Source organism: Lissotriton helveticus, chromosome 4_1 (assembly GCF_964261635.1).
Source record: "Lissotriton helveticus chromosome 4_1, aLisHel1.1, whole genome shotgun sequence".
In the NCBI taxonomy this organism is placed as follows: Eukaryota; Metazoa; Chordata; class Amphibia; order Caudata; family Salamandridae; genus Lissotriton; species Lissotriton helveticus.
This window is the reverse complement of record NC_136063.1, coordinates 2,039,560,926-2,039,580,069: the sequence shown is the minus strand read 5'-3', so window position 1 is coordinate 2,039,580,069 and position 19,144 is coordinate 2,039,560,926. Positions and strand designations below refer to the sequence as shown.

Genomic DNA, 19,144 nt, shown 5'->3' with positions numbered 1-19,144 from the left:
CGGTCTATGTGAACCCCAAAGCTGGGCAATGTCCCTCTTCGCGACCATATTGCCAAGGGTCGCCCATATAATCTGTGCTGAGCTGTAGTCATTAGGCTCCCAAACGTTCAACAAGCAACGCCTGGCTTCGGGCAGCAGGGACACACCTGTAACACTTTCCATGACAGCATGCACTCGGGACCAGAACCTGACCATCTCTGGGCATTCCCACAATAGGTGGAGAAAGGAACGAGACATCCCACAGCCACGCTTGCATAACCCATCCAGGGAAAAACCCATTCGAACCAGACAAGGCCCAGTAACATACACTCGGTGAAGTGTCTTAAGCTGGACGAACCTCAAACGAGCAGGAATGGCGACTTCCTTGGGCGAGGGCAAAGCAGATTGCCAGTCCTCATCGTCCAATTCCAGTCCGTCCGCACACCACGCAGCCCGGAGGCAGACCAGCAAGTCAGCCCTGTTGTTAATGAGTTTCTTATAAATCAGGGAGATCGTGCTGTCGGGCACATGACCATCCAAAATGCGGTCCTCCAGAGGGGAAGACTCAGGAATATCAGTACCCGCTGCAAACACAGACAACAGAGCATGACGGATCTGGGCGTACCTAAAGAATTCATTGGCACCAAGATCATACTCCACACGCAACACATCAAAGGACTTGACAGTACCCTTCGACCACAGATCTCCCACTCTGCTGATACCAATCATATCCCATTTATCAAAGCCTTTCGTCCTCCACTGATGGCCCAAGCATTCTGAATCATACAAGGGGGTGGCCCAAGTAAACCTGCCACACCAGCCCAAAGCCGCATTCGCATCACGCCACACTCTCACTGCAATCTTAGTGGGACCGGTCAACGTTCCACGGAGACCACAAGAGTACAACGCTCTATTAAAGGTCCCCCTGGCAAAATAAATCTATCCATGGAAAACGCCGGGGCAGGGCCCGGTGCGTAGGTCCCATGATTAATCGCACTTAACTGGGAAGCCCAATAGTAACGTCTGATGTCCGGGAGGGCTATACAGCCGTCATACCACGGAAGCGTGAGTTTAGAAAGAGCAATACGGGCACGCCCATCCCAGACCAGTTGTCTTTGTAGGCTCTCCACTTCCCGAAAATAGCTTGAGGCAATCGGGTCAAAGGAATTCTGTAGTGCGTACAAAAATCGAGGCAGAGACATCATTTTGAATAGCGCCGCTCTACCGAGGGGCGACAGCGGCAACCTACGCCAGCGAGCCACATCAAGCGTGAGCCGCTGAAGGGGGGGCAGTAAATTAAGCTCATATCGCCTGGAAGGGACCAAGGAAACATAAATCCCCAAGTACTTGAAACCGGCCTCTGTCACTTGAATCGGAAATCTACGCGGCAGCGGAGGGAGGTCTCCAGCCAAGACGTAGACGCAGGATTTAGCCCAATTGATAACAAGACTGGAGTTCTTTCCGAAAGAAGTAAGAACATCGAAAAGTACATTGAGGGACTTTTTGGGGGAAGTGAGATATAAGAGGATGTCGTCCGCGTATAGCGAGAATCGATCCTCGAAATCAGGAGACCACCGGATGCCCCGCATAGACGGTTCCCAACGGAGCCACTCCGCCAAAGGTTCGAGAGCGAGAGCAAAAAGCAAAGGGGACAGCGGACAGCCCTGTCGGGTACCCCGTCCGAGTGTAAAAACGCAAGACACTCTACGATTAACAACTACCTGGGCCAGGGGACTCCCATAAAGAAGTTTCACCCAGGCTATGAAGCCCGGCCCAAACCCGAATTTTGAGAGGGACGCCCAAAGGTAGGGCCATTCGATAGTGTCGAAGGCCATGGTAGCATCAAGAGAAGCCAAAATGGCCGGTTCGGTAAGCGTCTCGGCTCTCGCGAGAACCCCGTGGAGTCTGCGCAGATTCAGAGCAGTATTGCGGTGAGGGATGAAACCGGATTGATCTGGATGGATCAAGTCCCCGATCACAGTTACTAAGCGATTAGCCAATAGCTTAGCCAAAATTTTGGGTTCGGCATTGAGTAATGAAATGGGTCTGTACGAAGAACAACGATCCCGTGGCTTGCCCTCCTTAGGAATGACAACGATAGTAGCGAGCCGCTGGTCCAAGGGGAGGGAGCCAGACTCCAAGGCCTCGAGGAACATATCCCGTAAATAGGGCGCCATTTTGTCGGGTCGCAGCTTGTACAATTCAATGGGCAAACCATTGGGGCCCATCGCCTTACCCGAGCGGAGGGAACGAATAGCCACCGCGATTTCATCTACTGTAAGCGGAGCATCCATGAGGTCTCTGTCCGAGTCAGAGAGGCGAGGCAAACCAATGTCCCGCAACAGCAATCGGGAGTCCTCCTCATCTCTATCACAAACGGAGGTGTACACAGTCTCAAAATGGTCCGCAAAACACTGAACGATCCCAGCTGGATCAGTGACACTCTCACCATCAGGCCGTTCAATCACGGGGACCACACGATTCACTCCTTGTCCAACCACGCCAGCAATTTACCCGCTTTATCACCAACATCATACAATCGTCCCTTGCTGCTCCCTATACATCACTTTCGCAGCATCGGTTACAAGAGCCTTGTAGTCAGCTTGTATCAAAGCAAGGGAGTGCAACTTGGCACCGGAGACGCCCATCAGAAGATCGTCCTCCAGAGCGGCTATCTCAGACTCCAAACGCACAACCTCCACATTCGCAGCCTTCTTAGCGGCGACAATCAAGGATAAAGACTGACCACGTACAACAGTTTTAAATGCTTCCCATAAAGAAACAGCAGAAGAAACAGACCCCACATTGTCGTCAAAATAATGCTCAATTGCTTTAACAAGTTCCGAGCGGGTCTTGGGGTTGCGAAAATACCACGGGTTAATAGGGGCAACTCTACCCTCATCGCCTGCCCCTACTTCATAACTGAGCCACAAGGGGGAGTGATCGGAAATACCCCTAGGGAGATGACGAATTTCTCTAATGGAGGAGGAATGGACCGCTGGCATTAAGAAATAGTCCAGTCGAGAAAGGCTGCCGTGTGCCCCAGAGTGGAAAGTGTACTGCAACTGTGTAGGGTGTAGTAGTAGCCTCCAGGCGTCTACCAGCCCGAACGTCTCTAACAAGTCGCTCAACCACCTTTGCGACCTGGGTAGATCCCTGGGAGGATGACGATCAGAGGTGCCAGAAACCACCGAATTCAAATCCCCACCCAAAATCGGAAGGTCCAAAAGGACTCTACACAGATCAGCATAGGTTAAAGCCTGCAGACCCAGGGGGACATCGACAGAAAGATGGACAGTGTCCTCCCCTCCCACCTGCCAGTGAGCACCGCATAGCGCCCCCTGTCATCAAGTTTAACCTCGTCAACTGCAAAAGGGAGAGAGGACCGAATGAGAATGCCAGCTCCCCTAGACCCAGAAGTAAACCCCGCGTGAGCCACCAACCGATAGCCGCGCCGATTCATTGCCTGACAAGCATGGCCTATTAAGTGCGTCTCCTGTAGAAGGACAATATCGGGGGAATGACGTCTAAGGAATCGGAAAACAATACTTCGCTTAATTCTGTCCCCTAATCCATTGACATTCCAGGATAACAGTCTCAACTCGCCACCCCCCATCCCCGAAAAGTATAAAGAGCAGGACCCACATAGAACCCCATGGTAAGTACAGACAAGAGAAACAATACGATGCCTCGCGAATAAACAAAAACACACACACACACCCCACCACCCCCAACTTGAACGTGTTACTCCCCCCACCCTGCACCCCTGCGTAAGACTAATAAGCCACCCCAACTTGCAGTGTGCCTGTCGCCCCATTACTAAACTAAGCTACGCAAAGAACCCAGGAGGAGGAAGAGTCCCCATTCACCCCCCGCCACCCCCAAGCTGATCCAGGCCTAACAGAAAACACAAGTCCAAACTCAGCTGAAACAGCAGAAAAGTTCAGACACCGGGATCCACCGATAAAGTCCTCATTCCGCCGCACCCCCTTCGGTGCCTCCGGGGTGCCCAGTATGTTCATCTCTGATAGGCAGAGAGTCGAGCCAGTCACTGACATTTTCAGGGCGATAAAAAAAGCACACGTTCCCTATATTCAATCCGAAGCCTGGTAGGGAACAACAAGGAGTACTTAAGACCCAAGTCTCGCAATCGCTTCTTAACTCCCTGAAATCCAAGTCTTTGTTTTTGGACAAGCGGCGAAAAGTCAGGATAGAAAGAAACAGAGGCATTTTCAAAGTTCACTGGGCCCTTGTCCCGTGAAGCCTGTAAGACAGCGCCCCGGTCTTGAAAGTGGAACAACCTGGCGATGATGGGCCTCGGAGGGGCACCCGGCTTAGCCTTCCCACCGGGGACACGATGAGCACGCTCAACCGCAAAGAACTTGCTAAGTCCGGCGGGAGAAAGATAGTTGGCAATCAAGTCCTCCACCAAGAGGTCGACCCCCCACAATCTCGGGATTTTCTGGGACACCAATAAGGCGCTAGTTGTTGCGACGGGCCCTATTTTTGTAGTCCTCAAGTCGTCGAGCCAGTAGATCATGCAAGGAACGCAAGTTGCCGATCTCGGTCTGGGCCTCTGTGACGTCCGCAGTAAGACTAGAGGTCTTCAAGCCCAGCGACTCGACCCGTTCATTAGTCTTCGAAAGATCCGCTCTAATCAGCGTAATGTCCACGGCCACCGTGTCGATCTTAGAGGCTAGGGCCTCATACTGCTGGCCCATAGAGGCCTGCATGTTGGCTATGGCTCCCATGACGTCCTGCAAGGATGGGTCCGAAGACGCTGGAAAGAGGTTCTTAGGGTTATCCGAAGCACGGCCAGCAGCGCCAGGCGACCCCTTGACCTGCGAGTAGTGATCCATAATGTTGGTCTGATTTTGGCCACCACGGAGAGGTGCCCTGTTCTTGCGCTTCTCAGGAGGCTGTCCGGAGGCCATCTTGGAAGAGGGACCCCGAAGGGTTCCTCGCGACCTGGTAAAAATGGCCGGGCGCGGAGTGTCCAGACAGCCAACAAGACTAGATCCGATGATCGTAGGCACTAAAGGGCCGAGTTGTAGACAGTCAGGCGGGCCAGTACCAGACAACAAGGAGACAACAGGCAGCCGAAGGTGGAGAAAGGCTTCACTTCTGCCAATCAGGCCCGGGAGTAGAAAACGAAACCGAAAGTCAGGAGGGGCCGACCAGAGGGGACCCCTGCAGCCGTTGTTGATCAACTACTCCACGGCCTACCCAGCAATCGAGCCCCCGGTCCGCCTCGGGGTGGGCCTCAAAAAGAAAAGATGGTGGAAAAGTGGACCCCAGCGTCCAAATTCGATTTTTCAAAGGGTACGAAGATCAGCAAGGATGTGCGAACAAAAGCCCGTCCTCTAAATCAGGATAGTGCCAGGATATTCGTGAGGGGCGGCGCGGGTCCGGGTCCGGGGAGCTCTGTGCTCACGCGACCATCTTGAATGCCCGCGAAGCTCCTCCTCCCTTTGATGTGATTTTGACAATTCTCTAGTGAGTGATTTCTGACTCTCATATTTTCGTTTTTCTTGTTATTCTTTTTATCTTCATGATTTTATGGGTCGTTTTGATGAATTGTTTTACAGGTGTACATAAATTTCCTCATCCTTGTTGAGACCTCTGGGGTCTAAGGTCCTGAATGCCACTATATGTTTTGACGCCTTTTGTCGCAGAAGTCTTTCACGATTACCACCCCTTTCTGATTATGGGATTTGTTCAATGGCCCAGTATTTCAAGCATTCTAATTTGCTGTCATGTTGCTTCTCCGTATGCTTGGCTGTAGCATTCGAGCGATCTTTGTGTTTGGTGGCTCAAATGTGTTCAAGGATTCTTTTCTTTACTTCAAAGATTGTGCTTTCAATGTAGCGTACCTTTTCCTGCTTGTGTGTAGCAATTTTGCGTGTCTTACATTGCTTACATGGCCAGAAGCCTTCTCTTTGTAGCCATGTTGTTGTTGGAGCTTCTTGGAAATGACTGTGTGATTTTGTCTCCGATGTTTTTTGCCCTGCTGTAGGTGATATTTGGATAATCACCAATGATTTTTGTTAGTACCGGATCAAGTTGTAAGATACCCCAATGTTTTTTGATGATCTTGCTCAAGCTTTTGTTTTCTGCACTGAATGTTATGAGTATTATTTTTTGTGAATTTTCAGATTCAACAGTTTTTTCTTTTGTTGAATTATTGAGTATATCTCTCCGTTGTCGATTTAATACTCTTTGTAAGCTTTTTTTTCAATTACTTTTTTGGGGTATCTACCCTTCTTAAATCTCTTACTTGCTTGTTTACTGTGTTTATTGAATTCTGTATCTGCAGAGCAATTTCTCCTGAGTCTTAAGAACTCCCCATATGGGATACTCCATTTTAACAATTCATTATGGAAACTTTCCCCATGTAATATTGCATTCGTAGCTGTCTTTTTGCGATATAATGTTGTATGTAGGGAGTTATTGTCGACATAGATGTTCGTATCCAGAAATTTCACTTTTTTGGCACTGATTTCAAAGGTGAATTTCAGTTTTGCTTCTTTGTTGTTTAATTTGCCGAAGTATAAAAAAAGAAGCCACCTGGAAGCGCACTGTTATTGCACCACATAGAAGCAATCCCCCTACAGGTGGGTGCACTTAATCACTGCACCTGCCTGCAGGGGCATCTTTGTTCCCCATTGAATTGCAGCCAGTGATGCCTCATATGCTGTGAAAGGTGGACTGGCAACCATTTTCCAGTAATGCACTGCCTCCAGGGCATGTGTAAGTTCGCAGCTGCACTGGATAGCGCCTTCATTGTCATACGGCTCACTGACCTGGTCTGTGTCTGGCATGCCCTGTTGCAGGTCCAGGGCAGCGCACTCTTATATAATATTTGGCCCTGGTGATTTACATACTAACAACTTAATTTTTTCCTTCAACTTTTAGGAAAGAAAAAGTCAAAATTCCAGACATTTAAGAATTTTTTTGGCAAGAAGAAAAAGAAAGAGCCACCAGCTTCCAGTAGGGACAGTAATTTAAAACCCAGTCAGTCCAGCAGCGATGTCAGCACAGCCGAGCAACAAAATATTGCACTTAATTCACCCAGCGATCTGGGGTAAGTAAAAGGAAAACAGTTTCGCCTAATCCTGTAGACATTTGTAGCATTTTCTGAGCATTCAAGTCAAACAGGGAATTTCACTTCATGCATATTTATTTTTTAAGCTCTTAAATTAACTCTGGAATTCTAACTATTTCCTTTACCTTGCACTTCCAAACGGCACCTGACGTTTTTTCCATTTAAGGAGCTCAAACCTGTGGAAAAATTAACATTTACTCAGCCTAAACAGGGGTTCTCTTTGTGGGAGAACTGTTCCACATATTAATACCAAGTAAGGCATAAATTCTCTAAAATGACAGTCGTGCTCATTCATTACTCAAAATTGGTATAAGGGGCGTGGGGTGCCATATTTGGCAAATACAAGTGATGTCCAGTACTCAGCATTATATTTCTGCTTGAAGTGAGATGGTGCACAGCCATAATAAGGTGAAGCCAGCCCCATTGCTTACATGGTAGTGAGTTTGTATGGATATACTGCTAGCTGCTAATATTTTTTCATTTTTAAAACATTTTTTGCATACAGTTTTGACTTGTGGGGTGTCAAAGGGCAGATTAAATCAGCCTTTGTTTACTGGGTATCTGTGAAACTTGCCAACTTGTGAGAATTTTGGCAGCTTTTAAGGTTCTATGGCAATAAATGGTACTTATAGTTGTATCCGTTTACTTTTATTTATTTTTTTACAAAAAACAATAAACTATTCTATTGAGCAAATGATAGACTTGGTTTTGAGAGAGCAATACACAACTGCAATAAAAGAAAACCACTAAAACAGAGCAGGCGAAACACATGATTTTAAACATGGCCTAAAATTAAGGGCAAAAAAGGTGATACAGAAAAAATTGTCTTTTTTTGTATTTATTTTCCATCAGTTTCGTTAACAGTTGTAGGTTGGTAGTAAGTCAGTTCTTTGTGTTCTTGGCCTGGTCTTGTTTGCGAAGGTAAGGGAATTGTGCACTTTGCTAGTCCTGTGACGCTCTAAAGACACTGAGCTCTGGTACTTAAAACTGTTTACCTATTGTAAGGGTTTCTGCTGAGAGGCATGCAAGAGCTACATACACACCGACCCAAGTGTGGCGTGTAGATAATGGCCTTGTTAGTTTGTTTGATTATAAATATACAGCATATTTTTCCTTATCTCTTTGTTTCGACTGCATGCTTAGGTACTGATATTCATGTGAAACACCAACTGGACACACGGAAAAAAGGAAACGCTGTAAAGAGCATGACAAATAACTTGTTATTCCAATGGACATAAACGTGCAATGATTTGGACAATTGTATATGTGATATAGCGCATGAAGAACACACTATGTACACAGTCTCCTGCTATATAGAACAGATATCCGGCTTAGTGGAACATGCTGTGGCAGTGAAAATTACATTCTATACTACGTTCAATGTAATCAACTGTCCCTCACTACACATATGTATACTGTTATCTGTAATCCTGAGAAAATTTAAAATGCAAATAAAGATATTTTTAAAAAATGGAGGTTTAAGCAAAAAGGGAAAAAAAATAGTTCACTAAAAGTGGGCAGTGGAAGGTTAGAAGCCAGCCAATCCGAGATGGTGAACAAGCTACGCGCCAGTGCCCTGAACAAAAATGAACAGTGATAAAATGTTGTTCTTCACTCCTCCGTGATAGAAAACTTGAGTGAAATTAAGGTGGTGAAAAATAAAAACTAAACACCAATACATCGTTTTATTATGCCAAATGTTTGTAGCACATCCAACCACTGTCCTGCACCCTGCATATTGTACATAGAGCATCAAAATGCCGCGTCGAACATGTTTTATGAAGATGTACATAAAAGCTAGTCAGGAGTCTCATAAAATCTAGATCAAGGAAATGGTGGTTTGCCTACCACGTGTACTGTACCTTTGTCTCCAGTCCATAACTGGTATGGTCCAGTAACAATCCTCTAAGCCGTCGGTTTGGGGATGAGATGGTAGCTAACAGCCGCCCTGAAATAATGCAACAATACCTCAGGAATCCAAATCTACGCGGGGTACAGTATGCATCACTGCTGTTACCACATTACACAGCTGTGCTCCACCAACTCCTCAAAGAGCTATAGAGCTACAATGCAGGTTCATGCTACTAAAAAGCAAAACTAAAGGCATTGCATACAATGAAATCAGGTTTACGGTTAAATAGAAGTGTTCACCTAAATGGTCGTGCAGTACTGACAAGTAACTCATGAATCACTAAAGCCCTGATGTGGGCTTGGAATGAATGTCACAATAAGTAAGACCCATACAACTAATATAGTTCAGTCTCTCTGGTGGTCAGGTTGTGCAGGCCTGTTGGACCCTGAGGTGTTCCTCAGCGCTCTTCCATCTGCCCTGTTGGCTCCAATGAAGAGGCACATCAGGAGGCGGGTCTGTTTCTCCTACAAATGAAATTTCACTCATCGGAAGTATGATCAATCGAAATCCTATATCCTAATACATTTTCCAGTGCTTCAAGGCCTTGCCTGTTGCATTGAAACACTGAAATATGGCCAGTTTAGCCATATAAACGGACGATACCCCACAGAATATTGACATATATGTAGACCTTGCGTGTGCCGGTGGTGCTACCAGCTACTGAGCCCAGGCGGTCATGCCCAGTGCCATGCAGCACCTGCAGCTTCCAGCTCCTTTGCCTTGTACAGTACCCAGAATCCTTTCTATAAACATGATCATGCCTATGCCCAAAGACTGAAGAGAGCAGAGGTACGCAGATTCTGTTCTCTCTGGGGCTGCAGCCTCCACACTAGCTCATAACACCCTGATGTCAGGAGAGGAAGGGGAGAACCTGCAGAAGAATAAACCATTTAATTATGACCTTTGAGCCCCCCATGTGCACCCTACAGTAAATGAGAAAGAAAGGGGTTTGTCATGGTAAACAGTGCTTACAACGAACCCTTTTACCTGCATGTAATTACAATGCGGTCGTCACACATACCATCACCCTGCAAGTTATAACAACGACTTGCGGAAGGGGCAGAAGTTGTTGGATTTAAAATCCAACACCTTCCCTACTGTTGCACAGACTGGAGTTGTAATAGTAAATAATACTATTCCAACACCCAGTACACCCCCCCCCGCCCCCCGAGCAAGTCGTCGTTAAGATTTGCGGGGTAATGGTATGCGTTGTTACAACACAGTCGTCGCAATTGCATGCAGAGAAAAGGCATGCGTGAAAAGGAGGCATATTCGTTTGTCACATTACCCCTTGGCCCCGACAGACCTGGTGCTATAGAACTACAAAGATAATCTACATCACACAAATGGGGAGAGAGAAGGGCTGTCCCATTACAATTTTAACAAGACAAAGTTGAGACTTTCCACAGCAAACATTTCATACTCATGCCTAGAGCCTCAAAGATCTCTGGATGAGCCCGCCTTGCTCCATTAAGATGGTGGCGAAGGAGCACATCTGTGAACAAGCATGCCTTCTAGTGTGGGTAAAGGCCACGTTTGTTTACGAAATCTATTCTCTGTTCGCATCCAAAAGTTGATATTAGGTTTACAGCCAATGTGCCATTTTCCTATCTAAGATTAAGTGCATGAGCAGGAACATTAAAAGCTAAACCTTAACTCCTTCTTGGAACACAGCCTCCCAGCCTCTTGGTTTTGAAATGCTCTTTCACTATTTCTGCCTAGGCTTGACTGCAGTTTGACCCAGTTTCTGTCTCACAAAGATGTTTTGCTGTAAAAAAGAAATCCACAGTTCCAATCACGTCTCACAAAGTTAAGCCACTCAGTCTCACACAGGATCGAAAAATCACACGTCTCAACATATCTGCTCTTATCCCATTGCTGATAATGATCCTCTATGCAAGCAAAGCCCCTTCCTCTCACAGGAAATAAGTGTCACATAATTGCTTACTGATGTGTTTTAGGAGTGGGCTGCCTTTGTCAGAGGAAGCTTTGATAATTATTTCCTGGTCACCTCATCCAGTGATAATGAGGTTTTCTAAAACGTCTCTTACCTCCGCGCCACAGGAGGCCACCAATTTAGTTTTCTAAGACTTTTACTCAGCTTATGTGACAACTTTACAAAAGTATTAATTTAGCATTATAGGTTACAAATAGTCCACCTCCTCTTTTATTCTGTTAATTACATATTTGCTGCAAAAATTAAATTATGTTGCTAGCTATCTCCTGACAGATATTAGGTAACTTACATTTCAAGTATAATTGTCTCTTTTTAAAAAAAGACTTCATCCGGCTGCAGCTACTTATTCAAAATATGGCCTTTAAGATTGTTACCCTTTTGGTTTCGGGTAAAGTAATCATTCAATTTTCATGTTTATAGAAGGAGCAACTACAGATAACTTAGTAATGTTAATAAATAGGAGCCGAGGGGTAGATCGGGCATTTTAAATGGAAAAAACGAGTTCACTTTTTGGACCTGTGCTGTTACATGACTGCTTAAGCCCACACTGCAAGTTGTGCTCCAAATGCAATAGGCTTTTTGTAGGCTTAACTTCGGGATACGACTTTTCTGTAATTTAAGACATCCAAGCGCACATTACAGCTAACTTGCAAACAGGAAAGACATGTCAATCTAATTTTAAAACTATGATTCTGTTTAGAAAAGAGCTTTTGTTGTTACGAGCTGGTAATCATTGATCAAAATGCCAGAAATCTAACTAGTTCAGGGTAAATACAACAAAAAGACAGATCCTCCACACCATTGAAGCTGGATTGCCCCACTGAATTCTACCATGAAGATGTCAAAGTTAGTAGGCCTTTCTTCATGAAAAAGACAAATTGGTTCTTTCATTAAATCTGATAAAATGTAAAACACTTTCTCTCTGCCTTCCCTTCAATATCCTCTGAGACACCTGCAGAGCCTAAGAGCCTTTCCCTAAGCACATATTTAGCATTTGGTTGATAATTTTTCATTAAAAAGTGTACTTTCATGGCCCAAATGGGCACAAATTTAAAGCTGTAGTCAGTTGGCAAGTGTAGGTGTTTTGTAGTAAACTTGATTGTTGAGATATGGGATGAGAGGTCAGAATCTGGATATGAGCTTTCACAATATCACACAATCTGACTGGCTCCCAGTATGTAAATTAGCTCACCCTTGATAGTTTAGTACAAGTAGGAAGCCTTTCCTCAGAGAAAAATGCAGTAGTACATGTGCAACACGATCAAAGCAAAACTGTTAAAAAAAACTAATAAAGGTAAAACAGAAAAAATGTGTTGAATAAAATCACAATATATATGGGGATGAGTTTTTCCAATACCAGAAACAGCACTTAAGCAGTGGGAAGTCAAATCCAAGATCTTAGTCTGCGTGGTGTGATAGACCAAAGTATAACAAATCTTTGTGGTTGACCCTGTTTGAATATGCTTGGGTGAAATTGGTGGTTTGTTGGGGCAAAATGGTTTAACTTTGGAGTTAAGAAAAAGAAAGTATCCCTGCATGGCAGCCTTGCCTGGGCCCAAATGCTGCAGCTACCCCAGCTCCAAAACAGGTCATATTTTGACATGAAATGCTGATGTGTAACACTAGACCCGGTCACTCAAGTTATGTAGCATTTTTACTGGGAGAAGTCCGTGTCAGCCCCTACTGAGCCTCATGAGCTTGAGCTTTTTGGTTATCTTTCCATGTTTATATAGCAGTCTGATTGCAAAACAAACCCAGCATCTTCCTCCCCTCTCCAATTGCAGTTTCCATCAGACTGCCATAAATTCAACTGCGATCCACCCTCAAATTATTCATTATACCCACATGCATATGAATAGATTGAAATATCTCCACACAGTTGGCTGTCGAACATTTATCAAAATTTTTCTCTTTCGTAACAATGTATTAGTGTATTCCCTGTTTCACTTACGAACATGGTCATTGTGAAATGTTTATCGTGGCCATGTCCACTGCAAAACTACAAACCTACAAACCAAAGCAACATATTCAATACAATGAGCAAACATGAATAAATAACTTCTGATCCTCAGAATGAAGTGCTGTTCCATTAACCTACTCTCTATAGTGATCCTCAAAATATATCCTCTTCCTGCACATTGGGACCTTCCCAAGTTATCCTCGTTTAATTCTGGCCAAAGTATTTCCAGTGTTTGGCACACTTGGTACTCTTTTGTGCCCCACCTTCTATCACCCTTCCAAGTGTCAGTACAGAACCCCACAAGTCCTATTTAGGTCGCAGCCTTCCAGACCGCTCAGCTATCTGGTTTTTTAAAGACCTCTTGAGGACTTTCAGAAAGTTGACGTAACAATGCATTCCGCCTATTGATTACCGTTGGCTTTGTACCTCATATTTTCTGGCCTTCTATTTGCTGACTGTATTTGCTGTAGGCTCTCTAGATTCAGTTAGTCCCTCCTGTTGCCTGAACCGTGTTTACTGTATTCTTCCTCGGACTTGCTTTTGAATCTTGTTCTTATCTTGTCATATTTGCTATGCATTCAAAGACAGAATGTCAAGCTGTGTCTTGGAGGGAGCATGATACTTGGCTTTTGGTGGAATTGAAAATGAGAGCATTTTTCTAGGAAAAAGGAATGTATATTAATCTTTGCCCCTTTTATGCTCCATTTACAAGGCTGTAACATAACCCTTAAATAGCACATCATATAATATGCGTATGACAAATTTTTTAAAGATGCATACCTACTCGAACAACTTCTTATAAAAAGTGTTTTTTGAGCACTGTATCTTGTTCAATTGCATTCGTTTTTATGAGAGTTGCCACGTGCTGGATAAGCGGCCAGTTCTGAGAAGCACACAAAGCAATTGTCAAAAGTTGGAAGGTTCCTCTTGTTTATTTGAACCAGCCTGTCGGATTCTAACAGAGCGTTGTTCAGAGAAGTTTCCAATAGAAATGACGTCAATCAGGAAAGCTAACCACCCAAAGGGATAAAAACCAAACAAAAAAAAACACTTCTTTTGGAATGGAATTACTACTTCTTTCGGAATGGAGTAAGGTACATCCACAAATTGTAAGGCATAAGGTCCTTTATTAGCGACAGCCCGGGTCAGCAGTAACTTATCCGTGGAACCTAGAGATGTTCACACTATTTAAAAAGCATACTATCATAGTTCCACTAACAGAATTCTAAAAGCAATACAACACCGTTTGGTATTACAATGGTGTAGGAGCAAGGTAGAACTGAAATGATGCAGGTTTTGTATATATATATCTCAACAGAATGGCGTTTGGGATAAATATACGCAGGTCCCCTGAGGGATCCGCTCACGAACAGCTGACAGTTATAATTATAACTCTGCCAAGTGTTATTCGTTTACTCGGGCTAGGCCGTCTTAGGGACTGCCTCAGTAAATGCACCACGCTAAGACTGCCGCATGATTTGGAAACTTGGAGACTGAGACAGCGAGATGAGCAGATGGGTTTATTTTACCCCAAGTGCTTTTAACTTAGAATTCTTAGTACTCTGTTCACATGCCCTATGTTGAGTAAAGTAGGACAAATGACCATCTGCTTAACGGTCACTGACTTGACTTGACTGACCGTGTATGCTGAGCGGAATCGGTTCACCTACAGTAACATAGGCTCTTAAAAACATGTGGATGATGTTTAGCTAAATCAATGCTTACTTTTGAAGAAGGTGTATTATGTTCACCTTATGCAATGTTTATTTGGCTTCGACAAGTAGGGCGTTCTGGTAAATTTCATTCGTTATAGGAGAAGGTTTGCTGCTCTACTCAGTAGAATTGACTGTACAAAGACTATGATGATCTGTTTTAGGTAACGTTTGCCTTGTGTGGAGAGATGTGATGTTCAGCTACAATGAGAATGGAGTGTAAGCTTGTAAGGGCAGATATTATGATCTTCTGGCGAAATGAAATTAAAAAAACCTACCTAATAAGCCTTGGCCTGCCTCAACATGATCAACCTCCTAACAGAGCATGGAAAATGGTGTAATGAGACCCATTTAAGCTCTGCAACACCCTCGTAGAAATAATATAGTAGACAGACCTACTTCATTTGAGAAGACCCTCTGCTCCTACTCACCAGCTGTGTTGCACTTCTGAGCTGCACAGCCACACGTGTTATTTGTACGCATGATGTCCTGTTCCTCCATAGATTGCATTCTCTTCTCCACCCCTCTGGGTGGGCACTACCACTGCTGCTGTGGCTCTGTAGCAACCCTTTCATGCTGGCAATTTGACCACATTACGGCCACACCCTTGCACAGAAAACAAGTCTATTGTGAACCACATACATTTACCTCATGATACGCACCTCGACGAAGGATCAAAAATGTTAGCCTCCATGTACCAAAAATAAACCTGTATAAACCCTTGTACCCATACCCATGTGGAAAAGACGAGCAGGGTTGCTTCAAGGAACAAAACACCTTGCATTATAGCACAGGATTCTGCCATAATCCAAGATTGTACTCGTGAATTAGTATTAGCTAATGTCCATGAATGCCTGCTTATGCTGCTCATACAATGTATCAATTTTGATTAAAGATATAAAATCTATTAATGGCTGACATTGACCAAATATGAAACAAGTCTGCACTAACCACGGCAACTAATGCAGAGATCATAAGTTCCAAGTTATGAAACCTGCGCATTCATACACACAGCGTGCAATGTCTAATTTTTTCTCTTCTTTTTGCCAGAGCGGCATAGCTTCTAAAAAAGCATTGGCAAAACCAAAAGGTCACTAAGGCAAGACCTATCGGTTTTGCCAATGCTTGTTAAGCTTGTGTACTTCTACTGTCTGAACATCATCTGTTGGGGTGTACTCTGCTGACACATGCCACATACTGAATGCAAACAGTTTTCAAGGCAGGAGCATCCATTGTAAGGAGGATACCAAAAACTAGACTCTCCACCACTGTGGATGTTGCAAACACGAGCATTGCTACAAGGCCATTGCCCCAAAGAATGAAAGGACCCCCCTCGTGACTATTGGCAGGTGAAGGTATGCCAAGTGATAGGAAAATTAACAAGCATGCACAGGTGACAGAGCACTCAAAAATAAACACCACCTGGAAGCCGGAGACAGTGCAAAACTGAAAACAAAATGCCTTTGCCAAGAGGGGAATACTCAATCATGGAAAGAAGGAGAGTTGTTCCTAATTCGCTGATAAGTAATAACTCAGGACTAGTGTGAAATGTGTAGTGGTTCAGAACCAAAAATGAAAATGTGTGACACCAGAGATTTCACCTGAGAATATGTTCCCTCTATCCGGGGTGATGGTGCATGCACTTCCCCCCACCTCTCAAAAAACATACATTCTTTGCCCAAAGTTAAGGTCAGATGTAGTTTGAGGAATTCTCACAATAGTGAAAGCAGAATGAAACAAATAAGTAATAAGTGAGATGTGACCAGACCTATTTAGAATAAAATCTAAAAAAAAGGAATTTAAAAAAAGTTATGATTATCTAAAGCGGGTGGTCTTCTTCCAGCTGCTCGGTTTATCTCCTCCAAGTTCTGTACCCAGGTGCCAACTGTGTACCAGATTGACATCTTAAGTTTATCTTCCAATAAATCAAACATAAGACGAAGAATGTCAGCTGCCAAATATTTGCACGTTGTTAATTATTACAATTTCTAGCTTGGTCAGTGGAGAGACTCACTAGTACTAACAAGCTGTTAAAGGTTTTCAATTTAGGTTTTGTGTACATCGAGGTGGACCTAAGGAGCAACACACAACCCTCCTGGTTCTTAATAAAGGTAAAGAAATAGATAACTCTTCTTGGCTTGTGAATGGTCATCTTAAAACGTAATTATTGCATTGTACTATGGTAACGTTTGTTTTTTGCTGCACAATTAAACTTTTGTATGAAAAAAAAATCTATAATTGATCCTTTATACTAAAACCCACAGATCTGTCTACCAAATGTCTTTTTACTAGTGTTGTTGTTTAACGTGTAATGTTGGAGTTTCCTAGAAATAGCCTATCCTTAGAACATGTCAATGCATTTTTGATTGAACGAGGGAAACAGTCTATAGTCCTGAAAAGTTTTTGACGATGCCAACATTTTTATATTATAGATCAAAGCGATGTATGGGCAACAAGGCCTTGTCACATGATAGTGTGTTTATTTCTGAACCTGTCTCGGAAAATACAACTGGTGACAGATTATCACAGGAAACCACAACCGGGAAGGTGAAAGCTTTGCAGGTACGAGAACATTTATTCTGTACAGTTGTTGAAAGATGTGTGATACTAACATAGCATGAGGGGCTATACATCCTTTCCAACGTGTGCTTCCACCTCAGTGAATATATTTAGCAACAAGACACAGATGTGTCCTTGTTCTCTTTGTGATTATTTTATAAACACATTTTATTTGTTTTTAAAAAGACAAAGGGAACAACAAAAGGCATTGCATTCCAAACAGTCCCCACCACCCTACCGTTCAACAATCACTGAGAAACAGAATAATCAACAAGTGCAGTCTCTGACCTGGAGGACAAGCCATAGTAATCCCACCATTTGCGCCATGTCAATCAATCAATCAATCAATCAATCAATCAATCAGGTCATTTATAGAGCGCACTACTCACCCGTAGGGTCTCAAGGCGCTGGGGTGGGGGGGGGGTGCCGTTACTGCTCGAACAGCCAGGTCTTCAGCTTCTTCCTGAAGGAGAGGTGGTCTTGGGTCAGGCGCAGGTCGGTTGGGAGTGAGTTCCAGGTCTTGGCGGCCAGGTAGGAGAAGGACCTTCCTCCTGTTGTCGCTCTTCGGATGCGGGGGACGGCGGCGAGGGCGTGGCTGGTTGATCTGAGGAGGCGCTTGGGGGTGTAGAAGTTGATCCGGTTGTTGAGGTAGCTCGGGCCTTGGTCGTGTAGGGCTTTGTGCGCGTGGGTGAGGAGACGGAAGGTGATTCTCTTGCTGACCGGGAGCCAATGCAGATCTCTCAGGTGTCCGGAGATGTGGCTGCGACGGGGGATGTCGAGGATGAGTCTGGCCGATGCGTTCTGGATCCGCTGGAGTCTCTTCTGGAGCTTGGCGGTGGTTCCGGCGTAGAGGGCGTTGCCGTAGTCCAGTCGGCTGGTGACGAGGGCCTGGGTGACCGTCTTCCTCGTCTCGGTGGGGATCCACCGGAAGATCTTCCGTAGCATGCGCAGGATGTTGAAGCAAGACGAGGAGACGGCGTTAACTTGTCTGGTCATGGAGAGGGAGGGGTCCAGGATGAAGCCCAGGTTGCGTGCGTGGTCCGTCGGTTTGGGTGCGGTGCCCAGGGCGGGGGGCCACCAGGAGTCGTCCCATGCGGAGGGCGAGGAGCCCAGGATGAGGACCTCCGTCTTGTCCGAGTTCAGCTTCAGGCGGCTGGTCGTCATCCATTCGGCTACCTCTCTCATCCCTTCGTGCAGGTTGGCTCTGGCGGTGGCGGGGTCGTTGGTCAGGGAGAGGATCAGCTGGGTGTCGTCGGCGTAGGAGATTATGTTGAGGTTGTGTTGGCGTGCGATGGCCGCGAGGGGGCTCATGTAGACGTTGAAGAGGGTTGGGCTCAGTGAGGATCCTTGAGGGACGCCGCAGATGACTTTGGTGGCCTCTGACTTGTACGGTGGTAGGCGGACTCTCTGTGTTCTTCCGTCGAGGAAGGAGGTGATCCATTCCAGTGCCTTGTCCTGGATTCCGATGTTGCCGAGGCGCTGTACTAGGGTGCGGTGGCAGACGGTGTCGAAAGCCGCGGAGAGGTCCAGGAGGATGAGGGCCGCTGTTTCTCCGTTGTCCATCAGAGTTCGTATGTCATCGGTGGCAGCGATGAGGGCGGTCTCGGTGCTGTGGTTCGCTCGGAAGCCAGACTGTGAGGGGTCGAGGGATCCATTCGTCTCGAGGAAGGCGGCCAGCTGTTTGTTGACTGTCTTCTCGATGACTTTGGCCGGGAACGGGAGGAGCGAGATGGGACGGTAGTTCTTGAGGTCGGTGGGGTCTGCTGTGGGTTTCTTGAGAAGAGCGCTGAGTTCGGCGTGCTTCCAGCTCTCAGGGAAGGTGGCGGTGTCGAAGGAGGTGTTGATGATGTCCCGCAGGTGGGGTGCGATGACAGCGTCGGCCTTGTTGAAGACGTGGTGAGGGCAGGGGTCAGTCGGAGATCCGGAATGGATGGAGTTCATAGTGCGGATGGTGTCTTCG

The 19,144-nt window shown here is 45.4% G+C and overlaps 1 protein-coding gene across 5 annotated transcripts in view; it reads left to right on the top strand.

Annotated features, from left to right (window-relative positions):
- Positions 1–19,144, top strand: part of KIAA1210 (KIAA1210 ortholog) — a 608,938-nt gene that overhangs the window by 380,362 nt on the left and 209,432 nt on the right. For all 5 annotated transcript variants that reach the window (XM_078688678.1, XM_078688680.1, XM_078688682.1 and 2 more), the window contains 2 exons: positions 6,895–7,063; positions 17,058–17,187. In XM_078688678.1, coding sequence (XP_078544804.1) covers positions 6,895–7,063; positions 17,058–17,187 — 299 coding nt within the window. The remainder of the gene's footprint in view (positions 1–6,894; positions 7,064–17,057; positions 17,188–19,144) is intronic.